This window comes from Bemisia tabaci, chromosome 3, assembly GCF_918797505.1.
Source record: "Bemisia tabaci chromosome 3, PGI_BMITA_v3".
Lineage (NCBI taxonomy): Eukaryota > Metazoa > Arthropoda > Insecta > Hemiptera > Aleyrodidae > Bemisia > Bemisia tabaci.
Window position 1 is genome coordinate 17,892,232 of NC_092795.1, and position 15,130 is coordinate 17,907,361.

General features: G+C 35.3%; 2 protein-coding genes across 3 annotated transcripts; one reads left to right on the plus strand and one right to left on the minus strand.

The window, feature by feature from the left end:
• Positions 1-1,720: 1,720 nt before the first annotated feature.
• LOC109044231 (probable serine hydrolase) lies at positions 1,721-9,096 on the minus strand. 2 transcript variants are annotated; one of them, XM_019061827.2, is made up of 5 exons: positions 8,666-9,096; positions 7,724-7,744; positions 5,866-6,124; positions 4,865-5,057; positions 1,721-3,686 (listed from the first exon to the last, which is right to left on the minus strand). In XM_019061827.2, the coding sequence occupies exons 1-5, from the start codon at positions 8,724-8,726 to the stop codon at positions 3,432-3,434; spliced, it is 789 nt and encodes a 262-aa protein (XP_018917372.2). In that variant the 5' UTR covers positions 8,727-9,096; the 3' UTR covers positions 1,721-3,431. The 2 variants fall into 2 exon arrangements, with proteins under 2 accessions (XP_018917372.2, XP_018917371.2); XM_019061826.2 differs by having other exon boundaries at positions 5,866-6,098; positions 7,584-7,744; positions 8,666-9,092.
• A 99-nt stretch (positions 9,097-9,195) lies between these two features.
• On the plus strand, positions 9,196-14,995 carry LOC109044233 (ARL14 effector protein). Its single transcript, XM_019061830.2, has 4 exons — positions 9,196-9,660; positions 10,112-10,224; positions 12,106-12,240; positions 13,560-14,995. Exons 1-4 carry the CDS (start codon positions 9,490-9,492, stop codon positions 13,654-13,656), a joined length of 516 nt encoding a protein of 171 aa, XP_018917375.1. The 5' UTR covers positions 9,196-9,489; the 3' UTR covers positions 13,657-14,995.
• The last annotated feature ends 135 nt before the right edge of the window (positions 14,996-15,130 follow it).

Consider the following 15,130-nt stretch of genomic DNA (forward strand, 5'->3'; position numbering starts at 1 on the left):
TTGGGCCGCGTAGCGGCCAGGGGGCGTAGCCCCCTAGTATAGTAATATACTCAATGGCACATTTTGGAAACTTCTCTAACTTTTTACCTCTGCATGAATAACATTTTGTGACAATGTCCAGCAATAGCATTGATTTGTTCTCTTTGATGAAATAAAATGGGAGAGAAAATTTTGATACACCACAAACAAGATACGCATTCCTGCAGTTTCACTGTTGATATGTTATAAAACTACTAGGGGGCTACGCCCCCTGGCCGCTACGCGGCCCAACCCTCTGAAGGCGCTCCGCGCCATCAATGGGCCGCTTCGCGGTCCTATTTTTACCTTCTATCAGTGTTAGTTTTATTTTTCCCCTAAAAAATTACGATATGAGGTATACTTTACTTTCAGAATGAAATAATTTTTGGTTTCAATGAATAAAGAATTTTTTTTTTTTGAAGTCAAAAGGACGCGTTTTGGAATGACTGCTTGATAAAATATTGCAGTAAAACAACGAACAATGATAATCAGGTAATAATTAAGATAATCAGGAGTCGGGGATCGAAGCCATATCGTAAATTAGGTGGACGCATCCGACGTTTTAGACGATTCGGCCACCGCTCGGATAGTGATGATTGCCGTGAATCTTGTGTAGATAAGTATAGAGCTGATGCGCATGCTACCCAGCTACTGCGCAACCTACTCGACCACTGCGCATCCTCCCGCGCATAGCGGTAGCAGTCCCGGAGCATTCTGTAAATTCACTCAATTCTATAACTTGATTTTAAGAAAACCTGGGTCCCATTTCCAAAATTTGATTACAGCGGGCTCATCTAGGGCCTATTACCTGTCGATTCACGCAAAAATCATGGAAATCGGCCCGGTGGAACGCTCAAACGAACTATGACAAAAAGTATAAATTTACATTGTTTAAATGGGAGAATTCGCAACTTTACCACTTAATATAAAAAAACCTGGGCTATATTTTAAAAATCTGAAAAGAGTTGGCTTATCTAGAGACAATTGTCCGTCGATAGCCGCAAAAATCATAAAAATCGGCCCGGTAGAACGCTGGAACTAAGCGTCACCAGTTACGCAAAATTAGGAGGTCTTGGAGCTTATATATATGATAGAGTGTACTGGGTAATATGAGTATCGTTTAAGGCCTTGTCTCCATAGGAAATTTTCCATGGGATTTGTCTAGGGTCGAATCCTGGGAATGAAACTTGAGGGTTTTTCGCAGTTACCATCTGCACAGGACGGGGCTCTCACATTCCTGTGACAAGTTTGCGCAGGAAGATGCATTAGTAAAAGAGAGTATTTAACTGGTATTAAGATAATAACTGAACAAAATCAACAATTAAATAAATGATTTAAATTAAACAAACACGAACAATCAAGTAAACAACAAAATATCATACACTTTGCTTTCATTTCTACTTCTTCCTTTCTCAGTTGGTCTTGTTTCTTTTCAAGGATTACAATGACCATACTAATTACTGCAATTAATATTGAGTTAGTCAATATTTTTCCCAACGTTGCAAGTGAGATTTTTCCCCGCGACAAATCTCATGAAAATACTCTGTGATGACAAGATCTAGGTCATTTTTCTACCCCTCCTGAAATGAGTTTTCACTCATATGAAAAAACAGTTGGTACAAGATTGGTCCGAGGGCTGAGGGTATATGTATACATTATGCAAGAGAAAGTAGGGCAAAGTTAGAAAAAATAAGTAAATATAAACTGTGAAAAAAGAAGAAATATATTTCATCATCAGTATTTCTTTTTCTCAAAATATTTTCCCTCAACATCAAAAACAAAAAAGTCTACAGACTGGAAAAAATAATTTCAGGATTTGTAAAAATCCAAAACATGAAAGAAACCCATAATCATACCCGTGTTATTTAATGAAATAAAATGAACCCTTTTCAAAACTCCTCTCACCTATATCAGGCTGAGATATCACGGAAGAAAAATATTTATAGCATAGATTACTCAACTGTCCATGGAAAAGAGATTTTAGTGCTGAAAAACTTGAAATTAAGATATCATCAGAGTTTTTTGGATACATGCAACTGAAATTAACCTAACTACATCAGACATTGCCCAATTTTCTCGCATGTTTCATTTTATTTTATAAATATAAAACCAAGCATCACTGAAACTTGAAATTTTGTGAGAGTATTCTTCATAATCTATCGTAGGTAAATTCACAGAGAGTTCAATGGCGTATAATATTTTAGCTCTGTGTTAAAAAAATAAACCATGCGAGAAAATTAGGCCAAATGAAATGCAATTAGGCTGGTTCCTGTAAAATCCGTGAATTTCTCAGAGGATTGAATTACCACTATATAGGTACACCAAACACACACATGGCAACTCCAGTTTTCCTTTCAAGACAAGTAATTTTAGGGAACCTCTGTTTCAAATTTTAATCTATCATGCGCAGAGCGCAAGAATGTTGGATGCCTTCTGTAACCATGTAACATTCTCCTTGGGATCTAGAAAATACAAGTTTCCCGACAAAATGCAGATTCTGATTTTCTTGCCCGACTTAAAAAAATTACTATCCTATGAAATTCGTCCCTTTGCACTGAGGCACCTCCTCATGTGGTTGGTTACATTTTAGGAAAATAATTAAGAATTGGACATATGAAAACTCGAACCATTGGGCATTTACTTAGTAGAGATCTGAACAGTAACGGTTGCTACTGTAGAATTTATGAAGAAAGATGAAAATGAGTGTACAATGGTACCTAAGTCTGTTTAAAAAATAAGAAAAAAGAATAAATCAATCAACGCACCCTTACTTTGAGACTAATAATAAAAAATAATTATTATAATAACATGTAAGAACAAAAATATTATCACAGAATGATGATCTTCCTCAGACAAACAAAATCACACCTCTAGCTGAAAAATTAGTATTGGTAAAATGACATAAATTTAATAAGAAAGTCTGATCTAATAATTATGGCTGAACGCTAAATACACGAATCTCAACTGCAGCGTTTTTAAATCGTCAGTTCTTTTTTATACATCTTTTGGAGGAGAAAAGTCAGAACTGTTTCTATAAAATAATAAGAAAACGTAGACTTCAATTTAAAAAGCTGACAATAATGAGATCTCATGCCTGATACCACAAATTGAGATATTAGTTTTCAAATTTTAACCATGAGCTTCAAAGTAAATGTTCCAAATGTTGTGTATTTGCTCTTTTTGCAGAGGTAGACCTTACAAAAGGCATGAAAGCTGACTTGTTCAGTACAATTTGTCTTCGTATCAACGCATGAACTAGAGATGCTGCTTGATCTTAAAAACTTTAATCATAATCAAAAATCATAGAACTTAACAGATATTCATGTAAAACGCAAGAAGTAAAGTCTCTCTTTGTAATCAGAATTTTAAAGCTGATTTTGTTACACCAAAAAATATCAATATAAAAGGGTTTGCTATAATGCCAAAAATGCCATAACATGAGGTGCGACTAGTGAAGCATTATTCAAATGAACATGATGTGCCCCCTCTACCTCGACACAACGAAAATCTCTGGAACTTTCTCTCAGCACCTCCATTATTTCATTGTAGATCTTTTCCTTTTCCGCAGACTTTCCTCCTGGTACAGCTTTCACATTTAAATAGCGACACTTCACTTTTTTGGCAAATTCCAGAACAACATCTATTGAGGGCAGGCCAATGTTTGAGACCTAAAGGCAATTGGTCAAAAAACTATTAGAGGAATACTTGTAATCTTGGATGAGACATAGTTGAAGAAGAATGAAAAGAGAATGATACACATGAAACTAAACTTTTTTCAAACTGAATTCTTCTTATAACTTTGAGCACAGTCATAAATTAATATCAAATTTGGATTTTTCAGCCTTCAATCTACTTTGTTTGAGACAGATTACCTGAGTAGCCTGCTAGTTTGAGTGGCCGATACTCTAGCAGAGGCATCTTCTTTCACATTTTTCTGCTTGCAACTAAAAGTTTGGAGTAGCCTCAACAGATTTTTTTTCTATAAAAGCTAGTCTTTTGGTTTTTAATGTGGGTAAGGGGGCAGGAGCAAAATAACAAGCATGTAAATGCATTGACCAATATCTTAAATGACTAGTATGGTAAACAATAGATTACACCAAAACTTTAGATTCTCAAAATTCATTTTTGGGGGAACTGATTTTTGTCATATTTTTCTCATTTTCTCTCAGTAGTTTCCTCTGACTGACTACTTGAAACGGGTGAACCGATTGTTACACAAATATCAAGAATGAATTATAGAGACCATTTTCACATCATATACTTTAAATTCGTGAAAACATGTTTATTTCATAATGTTTTAGAAATTGAGAGGATCAGTGGGTTTCTCATAAGTTGGCAATACTTGGCTTTGTCCACTTAAGCGCATATAAATACGTAATCAATATTTTTTGAGGGAGGCAGCCTCACCTAGAATCAATTATTTATAATGAATTGAAATTTAGGAAATGAAATGGTTTCCACTCGTAAAAATAGCCATTGAAGAGTAAGAGAAGTATCATAGCATACTTGTCACCATCGATCTTCGATCATACAAACTTAGGTCCATCTATCAGACAACTGCCACAGTAATTCAGTGTTCACCTACTTTATTTAAAGCATAATTCTTCAAGTTAAATCAAGGTATCATTAATATTATCTCCTAGCTTAAGGCAACTAGAACTTGAAAAGACGATCCTGCAGGCCAATTATTGAAATATTGTGTTTGTCGGGGGGAAATAAACGACATAGGTTTAATGGCAGAGTGTGATTAGTAGAGCGACCAACCATGCTCCAACATTTAACCTATGTTGTCTATGTCCGCCCAAAAGACACGAAATTTTAATAATCACCCTGCTGACATACTTACTTTCAGACGGACATCCCGTGTAAAATGATATAGATTAGGATTTTGTGGGTTTCGGCGCATTCCACGTTTCATCATTATTTTGCAAGCTTCTCTTGTCATGGATCCAGCATACGCATCCTCCACAAGATCGATCATTTCGTTGTAGGTATAAGATGGCATGTTATTTTCATTAAGTTTCTCATACTTTAAAAATCTATAAAATAAAAAGAAAATAACTGTCATAAGTTCTACAAAGTTGTCATAAGTTTTCCCTGGAGGTTGATGGAAAAGAAAACCTCTTGAAGGAGTAAGAAAATAATTATTTACTCTCTTTCAAGTTTTCATTGTCCCTACCTTAATGGTTTCTTACATATTATTATCACAATTCTGTTTGGAATTGTTGTATTACATGAAATTGGGACTTAGGGAAAATTAATACTTACATTTTACTTGAAAAATGTGGCTTGCTTGTGAACACTGAAAATTTTGAACAACAGCTTAGCTCTAAAGTAGCCAACGAAGACTTGGCAAGAAAAAATTTTGCATTTCATAATTTCAGTTTTGAAACAACTGGACTGCGTTAAACAGAAAGGAACCAAGCCACATCAGCTATTGCCAAATTTATCTAGGCAATTTATTTTTATACATGAAAATGGTCGTGCGGATTTTTGTGCAAATTTCAGTGAATATTCTCCGTGATACAAAGCAAATTCCTTAAAATTTTTAAAGGAATCCGCACAAACGTTCTCTCGTAAAAAATTAAATTGCCCAGTTAAATTTGGCAATAGCTGATGTGGCTTGGTTCCTTTCTGTTAAACGCGGTCCAACTAAGGTTATGCATTACTCAGTTCTTAATTGGCAATCCCATTTAAATAAAGTACCTAAACAAGTGAGATGTATAGTCACCAAGTTTCGCCATCAAATTAGAAATTTGTCATTTGTCATCTTTTAAAAATTGCGTACAACTCTCCATAAAAAGCTTTAAAAAATTCGAGTGGAAAAGGCTTTCAGAGGTGACTTACTTTTCTACATAATCATGAGTGCTCTGAGCATGAGTTGATGGTGGATCAATTCGAGGACCAGCAGCGTCCAAAGAAATAAGAGCTTCTACGTCATCTGGGTAGCAACTGGCATAGAGAAATCCTATCCCAGCTCCCATTGAATGACCAAGAATGGTAATTTTTTTCCAATTAAAATGCTGGACAATTCTTCGAATATGTATGAGGCCATCCCAATAGCGGTAGTAGGCAACTCCCTTAGAACAGAGGACAGAATTAAATACTGTAACAAAATGAAAATGTATATTCTTCTGTTAAGTGGTAGTGGGTTATGATGGGTTGATTAATGTGTTAGTATAGTTGCTACTGGTTTTGCGCACAATTGGGTACTTCTTAGATTCGGCAGAAATGTCAGGTCAATCTAGCTATAGTCCCGAATGACTAAACTTTGTTCCTGTTGACGCTCTACAATGAAAGAATGAAACTAGAACTGACTGTTTAATTTCTTCATTTCTCACTTTCTTAAAATTTTACCATCAATATATCTCGCTACTATCAAAAGTTTCCTATATTCTTGTTAAGCTAAGATTCAACTAAGAATTTAGCGCAGGAGTAGTCTTGAAAATATATTTTGACAAACTTTAACTTGTGTTGAGTTCACTTCAGTAACTTGTGGGAACAACTTCAACCAAAATCAGGCTGACTGCATTTCACATTGCTTAATTTCCTCTGGAGTTATATACCTAGTTTCTTCACAGAGTACCAAGCAACATAAGTGATGCCTTGAAAATTGCTGTTAATTTCCTATGGTATATGAGAAATAGTCAGAAAGTTTCAAATCTGATTGTTGCTAAGTTTTTTTCTGAGAAAAATAAAACGTAAGAGGAAATCAGGTAGCGAGTAATGTAGCTGGACTGATTTTGGTCGAAGCTGTCCAAATTATACACTAAAAAAATGATTCTCATACTAATGCCAAGATTGGCTGGCTATAGATAGCCTGATCTCCATCAAGACAAACCTGAGTTCTGACCTCATGAGGAGGGTTCATAACCCACCCTGCTTAAAATGATCCTCAATTCAGAATCTTTTCATCAGAACCTGCTATATATCAGTAATAAGCCAACAATAACGCAAACAGCTCCTGCGGAGGGGGCCATCACAAATATTCTAGTAAGGTCAAATCTTTTCAGGTCTGCGCGTACCAATATAGTAACTACACCAACTGATTGCGGTAGACACACGGATCGTAAGACAGTATGTTGGCATTTTTTAGGCAACGTGCATTAAAAATCAGGATAAAGCAGAAAATCTCAATACAGAGCGAAGAAAAGGAAAGAAGCTCACACATAATCACAATTTTCCCTCAAAGAGATGCGCTGTTTGGTGCAACACTAGTAACGACCATTCCGAAAGGCAACTACAGACGCATTTGGGCCTTATTGGGCCAATTCTCAGTGCAGTGCAGCCTCCTGAATTTCCTGCTACCAAGCTCGAAAGGTTGTGAAAACCAGCCCGAGACTTGTTACTAGTGTTGCACCAAACGGCATATCTCTTTGAGGGAAAATTGTGATTATGCTTGAGCTTTTTCTTTCTGTATTGAGATTTTCAGCTTTATGCTGATTTTTAACGCACATTGGCTATAAAATTCCAACATACAATATTGCAATTACGTCTATTCCACTGAAAATCATCGAGTAATAAAAGAAGTATGTGTTAAAAATAAATAGACTCAAGCTATGTACAGGAGGTAAATGTGATGATTGTCCATGCCCAGGGAAGTCGATGGCTAAGATTGAAAGGTTAGCTGGGAGTAGGTTGATCAACTCATCAAACGTGCCTGCGTTGTCTTGGAAACCATGCAATGCTAATATAGCTTGTTTACCTTTAGGACCCCACCATTTGCCTGAAACATACAAAATAAAATAGAGGATAATATTCAACTACATACCAATTGGTCTTTCTCCATAATCATTATAATTTTATCATCATATACATGCCTATTACTTGCTTTTTAATACATACATGCATGACATGCATAAAATGCATATTTAATACATATTTTGAAACTGAATTTAATTGAAAATTACACCCCTCCTCTACTTAATATAGAACTTTTGTTCAAGGAATCAAGGATTCAGGGTGAACGGTCTCATGTATTAACACCACATTTCAAAAGATTTTTTCTCAACCGATTTCTCGACAACTAATAATTGAAATTGGTAAACATCAGAAATCCAACAAAAAAGTGATGTCAACAATGACGTTGTAAGTATTAGAGATTGCTAATCATTTCAATCCTAAGTAAAGGAAATACATTTTAAGGAAAATCAATTTTCCACCACCGATTATTGAATTATATTGATTTCTATGCAAGGATCAAATCAACTGACTGAAATCAATTTTTCCTTCAAAATCCCAGTACTGAATACTGACAGAGGCTGAAAATGATTGCGATTTGTCAAGGTGATGACCTTGGAGAGTTAGTGGTCAACATCCCCATCAATGTCAAGTAAACTGATCTGGACTTGAAACATCCAAAAACTGACACAGACTGATAGCCGTCCCTTTCATCCCAAACCCATTATCATAACTCAATTCAATTTTTTTAAACTTCATTCTTCATTTATAAACTACTTGAGTATATAACTTTGAGGGAAAAGAACAATTTAACACACAGTATCATACTGATAATCAATTAGGATCAATTGCTAGGCAATCCAAAAAAATTGGACGCTCGACAAATTCATAAAAAAACTGAAAGGTATGTCGGTGAAAATAATTGATACGGTGAGAAGTGTTAATGATGAAATAGTGAGAAACTAACCACTGATGTGGCCCCATGGAACGTCAATCTGAAATTCAGCAAATTCTCTGTTGTTGCTCATGATATATCACAATAATAAGTTTCTGCAGGAACTGAAAAGATTTGTTCGGCCAGAGGGAATTTAGTCACTTTAGTGCACACAGCAGTCATGGATGAGGAACGAGATTTGAATTAAAACTGAGTAACTTCCAAGAGAATGAAGCGATTAGAGAAGCAGCCAACTCTCAAGATGATAAGCTGTTAGTGTCTCTATAACTGAAATATGCTTAAAACCAGTCAATCGCCATTCATTGTGAGTAGTTGATGAATTGACGATAAAAACGTCACAATAGCATAATTAACTAACATTAACTAAACTGCCAAGGATCAAGTAAAACTTAAAAAACCTTATCGGCGGCAGTCAAAAATTGAAACTGAACTGATAAGCTGATAAGAGATAAGAGCCGAGAGGTTAGAAAGTTTGTAAACATTTTCCAGTGCTCCTGGCGGTGCTGAGGAGAAACTAAATCCAAAACAAAACCCTAACCTCAACCTGCAAGAATACATGGAGTGAGGTGGAGTTTTTCAAGTTTTCCCGTTTTCCGGGTTTTTCCTAGATCGTCGAATTTTTCTCGTATCAGTTCACTTCTCTTTTCTCTCATCTTTTATTTATTAACCATTTGCGTTTCCCGCACCTGAAAAAGTGAAAGAGTTACTCATTCTCCAAGACGTTAATTCCATTTTGTGGTTTATTCTAAGATGAAACCAAGCGAAGCTTTCTAATTTACTCAACTGTGTTTTAGCATTGAAGTAACGTCTCAAGCAACATTTGGTCATCCTCTGTAATGATGGATGTAGAAATCATTGATGATACTCCTGACAATCAATCAAATGGAAACAGTACGGCAGCAACCCAGAGTGTTATGGACTCAGACCAAGAAAAATTAATATCAGAAGCGCTAGCTAATGTAAGCTGGCCGTCCAATATCAGAAGAACCAGACACCGTGAACATGCCGTAAGTTAGCATGTATATTCAGCTTGATTTTAGTTTAGTATCAAGTATGGAATGCCACAAAAAGAATCAAAGGAATTTCGGCACATTATCTCTTCGCAGATTCCAGAGTGCCTCTGATGTAGAAATTATTAAAAATATTTGTTCATGAAATGTATGGACCAAAATACTTAATTTTAGATAAACATTTTTTGAGCCATATTTGCCATTTACGTTGCATTTTTACAAAAGATCCTTTAAGATGTTTATCTACAATCTGAGGTTTGAAAAACAATGTATGTAACAGTTAAGGTTCACCACTATACTGATGGTGAACAGCGAGGAAAGCATGCAACTGGTTTTTCAATGCTGCAGTTTTTTTATATTGACATATTCTCCGTTGTCTCTTATGCTGAAAGAGCACACAATTTTACTGATGCTGAGACTAATTTCAAAATTATTTTTCTCATTTCAGCAAGCCTTAAAATTGGGACTCACATCAGCCACAGATAAGTTTCTTCATAATTTTAATCCAGAAAATAGCAATCGCGAAAGGAGGAAATTAACAAGAAAATTGGTCCAAAATAAGTAAGTACATCAAAGAAATTGTAATGAAATGTCAGATGAGGCTTCTCAAAATGCTGAAGCTGGTATCTTCGAATTTTCTGTTGGTTTTACTTTGAAGTACATATTGAGATACCCAGGGCAAAGAATAGTCACTAGACCAACAGAACGAAGATACCTCAAGCTTTTTATTTCTTCTCTGTCGGTGCCTATGAAATTTACACGTAGTTGTTGATTCACTCCTCAATCTTTCATAATACTCGCAACACTACACCTATAGTTGAACACTGCTTCTGCAAAAAATTAATACTTTCACAGCCTACCAACAAAAAAAAAACTGGGAGCAATTAGAGAGAATTAAGTAATATTACTTTGTCAACTTTTCTCAAAGCTGTACTTATGTAAAGTCATTTTTCAAAGTCAGTAATAATGTGGCTCGTACTTCTTAATTCTTGTAAAGGAAAATTCGATAAACTTCAAAAATCAAGCAGTACAGTTCATTTTTTCAGAGAGAATCTTTAAAGTGCACCCAAATTAATTAATGTAACTTGAATTTTGTCACCTACATGCGCCATAGAAAGTATGACATCTTAGATGAATTTTTTTGTCATACATACAAGGTACATACATACCTTGTCATAAATGGGCCCCGATGAAGTGAAACCCCGATTTACTTAGTCTTACAACATTCAAATGGACCGAGTTTAACAGAAAGGAACCAAGCCACATCAGCTATTGCCAAATTTAACCGGACAATTAATTCTTTTACGAGAGAACGTTTGTGCGGATTCCTTTGAAATTTTTAAGGAATTTTCTTCAAACTATGGAGATTTTACACTGAAATTTGCACGGAAATCTGCGCGATCGTTTTTGTGTTAAAAATTAAACTGACCGATTAAATTTGGCAATAGCTGATGTGGCTTGATTCCTTTCTGTTCAACACGGTCCAAATATGACCTGACATAGATTAATGCAGGTTTTTTTGTCTCTAAATATTCAAAATTTTATTGGAACGTTTTTGTTTTGCTTTTTGACATTACCTACTGTAAAATTTAACCCTCTACTGCATCGCGTAGCCATATGGCAACAGCAATTATTTAATTCGTAGTAAATTCAGGAATGCTCATATTGGTACCCTGTGGATTATAGGGAACTCAACCGCATTACCAACCTAAAAAAAAATTGTGGTGGGAACTGAAGCTGCCAAATCAACTAAATAATCATGTTTTTCCACGGGACCATTTTTGAGGAGTAGCCGCGAGGAGCCAAACTTTGAAGGATGTTTTGAATGACTTGGCTTGCCTTCAGAGACGGAAAAAAATCACAGTTATGGCCCATACGGTCTAAATTGAAAATTTCTTGGTCCGATGATAATAAAAACAATTTAAATATTATTTTCGGCTCAAAAACGGCAAGATGCCATATGGCAACAACATACCGGCAAACTTCTGGCCCAACACTTTTCCTGTTGCCATACGGCAACAACATACTGGCTCCGACGCAATCATTGTCGTGCTGTTTCAAAAACGGAGCTTACAATTCATCATTAGATGCTTTTTGAATTTGGTAATGTTAGAAGAATCAAAAAAACTTTTTTTCTTAGTTTTTTTTTTCCAAAAGTCCCGCACAAGAGTTATGCCCTGGCATCACCATTCCACTCCTGCATTGTATGTTGTTGCCATATGGAAACAAGTGGATACTCTGGCAAGAAATTACTACATGTTGTTGCCGTATGGCAATGAGCTTTTTTAAGCTTCAAAAGTTAAAGAAAAAATTGAAATTTCAAAAAAGCTCAAAGACGTGTCTTTTTAATCACATTTTACTATAACATATATTTTTTTCATCAAAATCGGCGTCGCAAAAAAATTCCATGCAGTAGAGGGTTAAATCTGTTTTTATTTTCAGCAAACGTGCATATGATGCAAAAGGAATACTGCTTGTATGTAACAAAGATTTATGTGATTGCCTCAATGAGAAATGTCCTGGTTGTTTCTTTCCATGTCCAAAATGTAGATCCTGCAAGTGTGGACATGAATGCAGGTGAGTCATGTCACTCAACTGTTTCAAATTAAATCGAGCAATTATTATGAAATGGATATCTTTGTGTAATTTTAAAATTAACAATGCACCATTGTGAAATTACTGAAGAAGCCCAAAAATGGTCTTGAACTCAAATGGGAATGAGAAAGCACAGAAAAACTGAACCAACGTTTTTCAATTCTCCTCTCTCTCTCTCTCTCTCTCTTATGATAGGAGACCCAGAATAAACCGGTCAACCTTTGTTCTGGCTGCCAGTTTTATAATATTGACTTCTCCTTTTGAGTGAGCTCAAGTAACTTGAAAGTTATTGATGAACCTAAATGTGCGCTGTAATGTAAAAATCTTCATGAAAACTCTTAATTTGCTTCCATGTTAGTGGATTACTAGACAAGGTGAGAATTTAAGCACTATGATACATGTCTCTTGACTAAAATTTCATATTGAAAATGAATTGCACTTTGAAAATCACTGAAATCAACTCCCAACGTTTTTAGTTCACAAAGTTACAGGAAGTTTTAATTCCCCAGCCACTCTCATGAGTTTCAATGAAAGTCATGATAGTCAACTTGAATCAAATTGCGCACCATACATTGGTTTTGGCAGCCTTCATAATCGAGCAATGTTTCTTCTTTGCCCTATGTTGCTCATTGTGTCAACAACGCGTAACAGCTGAGCCTTGAGGCCGTCATATTTTCATACGATAGAGATTTTTACAATAACATTTAGTGGAATTTGACTCACGTAGTTTTGTGTTTTTCATGAAAGGGAGGTTTGAATTTATGCATAAAAAATGTCAAACATCTTACTTAGGAGTTAAATCAATAATATTTGCTGCGTGAATCAAGTTCTACGTCAAATTTTGATGAGGTACCTGGTATGCCTCAGAATCCATGAATTTGAATTTTGTCTGATGGTTCATTGTGAGCAAATATGCTGTGGAAGCTGACTGTCCCCTGTTTTGATATCAAAATGCTCACCAAGTCTAAATTAGTCACTATCTCCGAAGAGAATGGTTTCTAGTTCCCTTAATCCGTTCTCAGCACTCAAGACCTAAAACAACAGGCTGTTTAAATTGTTTAAAGCCGAGTTTAGAATTTGTTTTATTGGTACTTTTTTAGTAATTTTTAGACTAGATGAAAGATTCAGACGGAAGTTCTAATGTACCCGACTGTTCAAAATTTTTGGGGGAGACGGGAAACTGACAAGGTCGTTTAAGCTTTTAGAACCTTCTAACTGAAATAAAATATAACCATCAAAGACTCAGAAGAGTCTCCCCTACAAAAGGTTTTAATAAAGAAGAAAATTATTTCTCTTTCCAGGCAATTCAGGAAGTGGATCTACGAATCAGCTGAAATTCAAGGCACAAAAAGTGTAATTCAAAATCCATACAAAGATCTACTCAAGAAGAATCCCTAGGAATTGATAAACCAGATAAGATTCTACATTTATAATTCCTGTCTTTTGTACTTTCCTTCAAAAGGCACATTTGTTCTTTCTCACCATCAGTTTCACTGTTTTCGATTTGTATCGCAAATTCGATTGCATGTTTAAATAAGACATAATGGTGTGAAGACCCATATCTAACATCAAGACAGCGGAAAGATTTTATCTGTCTTTCATCTTTCAGTCCCTATCATGAAAAGGGTTCAGAGTGTCCAGGAAAAGTATTCTGCGGGGAAAGAGAATCCCCAGGAGAGTTCTAGATTCTTTCCTGCAACCGAGGCGTTTTAGAGTTGAAAACAGATGCAAAATATATGAAGTAACTCGTTAACATTAATATGCTATCCAATTAAAGATCGCTTAAAATTTCTTGGGAGTAGGACAATCAGAAGAGACCCAAGGAATGTTGACATTGTAAGTTCTTAGGATAGGTTATCAGAGCATGAACTTTTCTACAGGAAAAATCATGGACTTAAGTATTTAAGAGGATCAAGCATCTAAACCAAAAATTCATGGGACCATCCTTAATTAATGCCAAGTGCTTAAAAGGAGAAGATCCAGAAGTCCCTGACAGATGCTTGACAGTAAGAACACTTATCTCAGATTCAAGACCAAAAGCGCAGTTTGAAAATTCGAAAAGTAAAGAAAAGAGAAAAGATTGAAAAATAATCTTGAGCAGTTTTTTTTCTCTTTTTTTTTGAACGAGAAGGGAGTCAGTGTATTTTGTTTGGTGTAGTTTTTAGGAATTTAGAGGTTCCTGAAAAGAGGAGGGTGTTGATGAATCTGAATAACTTCCCAAGCTTGATGTATTTAGTCAGCAGTCCTTTCTGGAAATGAAACTAGTTTCAAAGAAATCAAAATTAAAAAGGAGAAATAAAGTTCAAAGCTTGTCAATTTAAAGTTAAGATTTGCTGTGCGCTGAAGATGGCATTGATTGTGTGTGCCCGAAGAACTTAGGAGTTGTAAATAAAATTTTACAGTATAAAGGAAAAAATTCTTCGAATATAATTTACTTTCTTTAGCACTTGCTTTCATGAAACATCCATATGTAAAATATTATGGATCAACTGCAAATTTAAATATATTGATTGTGGTGTTTAGATCTTCCTAAAATGTATTTGGTTTTTCTCCGATTTCTCTCCTTCTCAAAAATTAAAAATTAAAGTTTGATCAAGATCTAAATATTATTTCCACTGAGATGGCACTCAATGTTTGAAACTATGTTCAATTGCTTTTTTGTGATCAAAAAATTTGCCAATATGTTTAGAATTTTTGCATTTCCATGAAAAATAAAAATGCGTCTAAATAAATCAAAGTCAGTCCATTGTTTTTACCCTTTCATAGAATTTGATCGATCAACATTCGTACTCACTTTTTGACCAACTGAAGGCTGCTTTTTTTGAGTAGATTATCGTCTACCTGTTTTAATTTTTAAAGGTTTATGGCGAAT

Bases quoted from the DNA above. Each gene is read 5' to 3' on its own strand.
- LOC109044231 (XM_019061826.2), bottom strand. From the start codon at position 8,726: ATGAGCAACAACAGAGAATTTGCTGAATTTCAGATTGACGTTCCATGG. The intron at 7,745-8,665 runs GTTAGTTTCTCA...TGTATGTTTCAG, and splicing joins TCCATGGGGCCACATCAGTG to GCAAATGGTGGGGTCCTAAA. The intron at 6,099-7,583 runs GTACATAGCTTG...CTCTGTTCTAAG, and splicing joins AATCATCACATTTACCTCCT to GGAGTTGCCTACTACCGCTA.
- LOC109044233 (XM_019061830.2), top strand. From the start codon at position 9,490: ATGATGGATGTAGAAATCATTGATGATACTCCTGACAATCAATCAAAT. The intron at 9,661-10,111 runs GTAAGTTAGCAT...TTCTCATTTCAG, and splicing joins CCAGACACCGTGAACATGCC to CAAGCCTTAAAATTGGGACT. The intron at 12,241-13,559 runs GTGAGTCATGTC...TTCTCTTTCCAG, and splicing joins AAGTGTGGACATGAATGCAG to GCAATTCAGGAAGTGGATCT.